Genomic DNA, 6280 nt, shown 5'->3' with positions numbered 1-6280 from the left:
TTTTTTTCATGTTTGTCCCCATTGTTGAATTCACAATTGGTTAATTCAATAATTTGATTAAAATGTAGATGATTCTCTATTCACTGGTGAACAGGAAATTGATAAAAAAATAAGTAAAATTGTATATACATTGTACATTATTTTGAAGAGTATATATCTGAGTACGAAATGTAATCTAGATAATAGTTTAATAGTATGTTGACACTTCTATCCCCTGTCGCAGTGTTTTTGATACAGTCAAATTAATCAATAAGACATTTCATTTTCATCTGTTTTGCTCCTTGTGTCTATTTTTCTTGATTGTGTATACGTACGTGTGTTCTGCTTGTTTTATCTATGTTGGCCCCAAACATGTTTTAATTTTAAATTGTTGATTTGGCGATGTAATATTTTTCCGAATATGGGGATTTGTTTGATTTAGAGATTTAAGTGTGTGGTTTTATGTTTTGTCTTATTTTATTTGAATGCTGACCCCCAATAACGATTCATTTGTATTGTTCTGAATATAGTCAGACTAATTTACATATGCGTATACGCCCACGAATCTAAAATCGTGTTCTGGCTTAAAATAGTCGTCAAGGTAAAAAAAATATATCTTTCGATCCTTTGGTGTATAAGTAAAACATCATTAATATTTGTAAAGAAAGGGTTTTTTTATGAAACAAGTATAAAAGTGTGCCTAGCTTATCGTATTGCTTTGTAATGATATGTACATGTGTGTAAGGAAAAGTAAAGAGTATTCAAACAATAGTCAATTTATGATTTATTGTCTTGTTCATGTATCAAACGTTACAAACGTTAGTATTAACAAACAAAATACAAATAGCTGAACATACATGTTACATGTACATGAAATTAAGGTCATAAGGTAAAGACATTTAACGACAAGTCATCACTGGTATTGGTGAGAACGGTTTTGACCGACAAGTCATCCCTGGTACTGGTGAGGACGGTATGGACGGACAAGTCATCCCTGGTACTGGTGAGGACGGTATGGACGGACAAGTCAACACTGGTCCTGGTGAGGACGATATTGACCAACAAGTCATCACTGGTACTGGTGAGGACGATATCGACCGACAAGTCAACACTGGTCCTGGTGAGGACGATATCGACCGACAAGTCAACACTGGTCCTGGTGAGGACGATATTGACCGACAAGTCAACACTGGTCCTGGTGAGGACGATATTGACCGACAAGTCATCACTGGTACTGGTGAGGACGATATCGACCGACAAGTCAACACTGGTCCTGGTGAGGACGATATTGACCAACAAGTCAACACTGGTCCTGGTGAGGACGATATTGACCGACAAGTCAACACTGGTCCTGGTGAGGACGATATCGACCGACAAGTCAACACTGGTCCTGGTGAGGACGATATTGACCGACAAGTCAACACTGGTCCTGGTGAGGACGATATTGACCGACAAGTCAACACTGGTCCTGGTGAGGACGATATTGACCGACAAGTCAACACTGGTCCTGGTGAGGACGATATTGACCGACAAGTCAACACTGGTCCTGGTGAGGACGATATCGACCGACAAGTCAACACTGGTCGATATTGACCGACAAGTCATCACTGGTATTGGTGAGGACGATATTGACCGACAAGTCATCACTGGTATTGGTGAGGACGATATTGACCGACAAGTCATCACTGGTATTGGTGAGGACGATATTGACCGACAAGTCATCACTGGTATTGGTGAGGACGATATTGACCGACAAGTCATCACTGGTATTGGTGTGAACGATATTGACCGACAAGTCATCACTGGTACTGGTGAGGACGATTGACCGACAAGTCATCACTGGTATTGGTGAGGACGATATTGACCGACAAGTCATCAAATGTTTTTGGGCCTTTGAGTTAATAACTGACAAGTATGTTATTGTGGTATCTTTTGGTAATTGACCGAAAAGTGATAACTTGGATATTGACCCTTGGGAAGTTGACCGCAAAGTGATCAAATATTTTGGGACATATGAGATATTGACCTAAAAGTGATCACATGTTTTGGGGCCTTTGGATTATTACCGAGAGGTGATCACATGTACTGTGGCATTTGTATATTCACCGACATGTCGTCACATGGACTGGGACCTTTGGGATATTGACCGACATGTCGTCACATCGATTGAGGCCTATGTAATATTGACAGACAAGTCGTCACATGTATTGGGGCCTATGGGATATTGACAGACGAGTCGTCACATGGATTGGGGCCTATGGGATATTGACAGACATGTCGTCACATGGATTGGGACCTATGGGATATTGACAGACATGTCGTCACATGGATTGGGACCTATGGGATATTGACAGACATGTCGTCAGATGTATTGGGATCTATGGGATATTGACAGACATGTCGTCATATGGATTGGGACCTATGGGATATTGACAGACATGTCGTCACATGGATTGGGACCTATTGGATATTGACCGACAAGTCGTCAAATCGATTGAGGTCTATGGTATATTGACCGCAAGTTATCACATGAATTGGGACCTATGGGATATTGACCGACTAGTCGTAACATCGATTGGGGCCTATGGGATATTGACAGACATGTCGTCACATGTGTTGGGGCCTATGGGATATTGACAGACATGTCGTCACATGTGTTGGGGCCTATGGGATATTGACAGACATGTCGTCACATGGATTGGGACCTATGGGATATTGAAAGAAATGTCGTCACATGGATTGGGACCTATGGGATATTGACCGACAAGTCGTCACATGTATTGGGGCCTATGGGATATTGACCGACAAGTCGTCACATCGTATGGGGCCTATGGAATATTGACCGCAAGTTATCACATGAATTGGGACCTATGGGATAATAACCGACTAGTCGTCACATGAATTGGGACCTATGGGATATTGAACGACTAGTCGTCACATCGATTTGGGCCTATGGGATATTGACAGACATGTCGTCACATGTATTGGGGCCTATGGGATATTGACAGACATGTCGTCACATGGATTGGGACCTACGGGATATTGACAGACATGTCGTCACATGGATTGGGACCTATGGGATATTGACCGACATGTCGTCACATGAATTGGGACCTATGGGATATTGACCGACAAGTCGTCACATGGATTGGGACCTATGGGATATTGACCGACATGTCGTCACATGGATTGGGACCTATGGGATATTGACCGACATATCGTCACATGGATTGGGACCTATGGAATGTTGACCGAAACGTCCTGACATGTATTGGAGCCTATGGAATATTGACCGACAAGTCGTCACATGGATTGGGGCCTATGGGATATTGACAGATATGTCGTCACATGGAGTGGGGCCTATGGAATATTGACAGACATGTCGTCACATGGATTGGGACCTATGGGATATTGACAGACATGTCGTCACATGGATTGGGACCTATGGGATATTGACCGACATGTCGTCACATGGATTGGGACCTATGGGATATTGACAAACATGTCGTCACATGGATTGGGACCTATGGGATATTGACAGACATGTCGTCACATGGATTGGGACCTATGGGATATTGACCGACATGTCGTCACATGGATTGGGACCTATGGGATATTGACAGACATGTCGTCACATCGATTGGGGCCTATGGGATATTGACCGACATGTCGTCACATGTATTGGGGCCTATGGGATATTAACCGACATGTCGTCACATGGATTGGGAGCTATGGGATATTGACAGACATGTCGTCACATCGATTGGGGCCTATGGGATATTGACCGACATGTCGTCACATGGATTGGGAATATTGACCGACATGTCGTCACGTGTATTGGGGCCTATGGAATATTGACCGACAAGTCGTCACATGTATTGGGGCCTATGGAATATTGACCGACAAGTCGTCACATGTATTGGGGCCTATGGAATATTGACCGACAAGTCGTCACATCGATTGGGGCTTATGGAATATTGACCGACAAGTCGTCACATGTATTGGGGCCTATGGGATATTGACCGACATATCGTCACATGGATTGGGACCTATGGAATGTTGACCGAAACGTCCTGACATGTATTGGAGCCTATGGAATATTGACCGACAAGTCGTCACATGGATTGGGGCCTATGGGATATTGACAGATATGTCGTCACATGGAGTGGGGCCTATGGAATATTGACAGACATGTCGTCACATGGATTGGGACCTATGGAATGTTGACCGAAACGTCCTGACATGTATTGGAGCCTATGGAATATTGACCGACAAGTCGTCACATGGATTGGGGCCTATGGGATATTGACAGATATGTCGTCACATGGAGTGGGGCCTATGGAATATTGACAGACATGTCGTCACATGGATTGGGACCTATGGGATATTGACCGACATGTCGTCACATGGATTGGGACCTATGGGATATTGACAAACATGTCGTCACATGGATTGGGACCTATGGGATATTGACAGACATGTCGTCACATGGATTGGGACCTATGGGATATTGACAGACATGTCGTCACATCGATTGGGGCCTATGGGATATTGACCGACATGTCGTCACATGTATTGGGGCCTATGGGATATTGACCGACATGTCGTCACATGGATTGGGAGCTATGGGATATTGACAGACATGTCGTCACATCGATTGGGGCCTATGGGATATTGACCGACATGTCGTCACATGGATTGGGAATATTGACCGACATGTCGTCACGTGTATTGGGGCCTATGGAATTTTGGCCGACATGTCGTCACATGTATTGGGGCCTATGGAATATTGACCGACAAGACGTCACATGTATTGGGACCTATGGAATATTGACCGACAAGTCGTCACATGTATTGGGGCCTATGGAATATTGACCGACATGTCGTCACATGTATTGGGGCCTATGGAATATTGACCGACATGTCGTCACATGGATTGGGACCTATGAGATATTGACCGACATGTCGTCGCATATATTGGGGCCTATGGAATATTGACTGCAAGTCGTCCGATGAATTGGGGCCTATGGGATATTGACCGACAAGTCGTCACATGTATTGGGGCCTATGGGATATTGACCGACAAGTCGTCACATGGATTGGGGCCTATGGGATATTGACCGACAAGTCGTCACATTTATTGGGGCCAATGGGATATTGACCGACAAGTCGTCACATGTATTGGGGCCTATGGGATATTGACCGACAAGTCGTCACATGTATTGGGGCCTATGGGATATTGACCGACAAGTCGTCACATTTATTGGGGCCTATGGAATATTGACCGAAAAGTCCTCACATGTATTGGAGCCTATGGAATATTGACCGACAAGTCGTCACATGTGTTGGGGCCTATGGAATATTGACCGACAAGTCGTCACATGTATTGGGGCCTATGGAATGTTGACCGACATGTCGTCACATGTGTTGGGGCCTATGGAATATTGACCGACAAGTCGTCACATGTATTGGGGCCTATGGAATATTGACTGCAAGTCGTCACATGAATTGGGACCTATGGGATATTGACCGACATGTCGTCACATGTATTGGGGCCTATGGGATATTGACCGACAAGTCGTCACATGTATTGGGGCCTATGGGATATTGACCGACAAGTCGTCACATGGATTGGGGCCTATGGGATATTGACCGACAAGTCGTCACATGTATTGGGGCCTATGGGATATTGACCGACAAGTCGTCACATGAATTCGGACCTATGGGATATTGACCAACATGTCGTCACATGGATTGGGGCCTATGGAATATTTACCGACAAGTCGTCACATGTATTGGGGCCTATGGGATATTGACCGACAAGTCGTCACATTTATTGGGGCCTATGGGATATTGACCGACAAGTCGTCACATGGATTGGGGCCTATGGAATATTGACCGCAAGTCATCACATTTATTGGGGCTTATGGAATATTGACCGACAAGTTGTAACATGCATTTGGACCTACATGTATTGGGATCTATGGAATGTTGGCCGACAAGTCATCGCATGTACTGGGGCCTTGAGGTTTTTGACCGATAAGTCATTATAGCTAAGGGAGTAAACGTTATATTGACCGACGAATCATCATAAGTATGGGGAAAGGCTATTGACCGACGAATCATCATAAGTATTGGGGGAAAGACTATTGACCGACGAGTCATCATAGGTATGGGGGAAAGACTATTGACCGACGAATCATCATAAGTATGGGGGAAGACTAATGACCGACAAGTCATCATAAGTATGGGGGAAAGCCTAATGACCGACAAGTCATCATCGGTAGTGGTGAAAGATTAT

At 44.3% G+C, this 6280-nt stretch overlaps 1 protein-coding gene across 1 annotated transcript; it reads left to right on the top strand.

Annotated features, from left to right (window-relative positions):
- Positions 1–954: 954 nt before the first annotated feature.
- Positions 955–1572, top strand: LOC128221547 (polysialoglycoprotein-like). The gene has a single exon (XM_052930152.1). It carries the CDS (start codon positions 955–957, stop codon positions 1570–1572), a length of 618 nt encoding a protein of 205 aa, XP_052786112.1.
- The last annotated feature ends 4708 nt before the right edge of the window (positions 1573–6280 follow it).

This window comes from Mya arenaria, chromosome 16 (genome assembly GCF_026914265.1).
Source record: "Mya arenaria isolate MELC-2E11 chromosome 16, ASM2691426v1".
Classification (NCBI taxonomy): domain Eukaryota; kingdom Metazoa; phylum Mollusca; class Bivalvia; order Myida; family Myidae; genus Mya; species Mya arenaria.
This window is presented reverse-complemented; position numbering and strand designations above follow the sequence as displayed.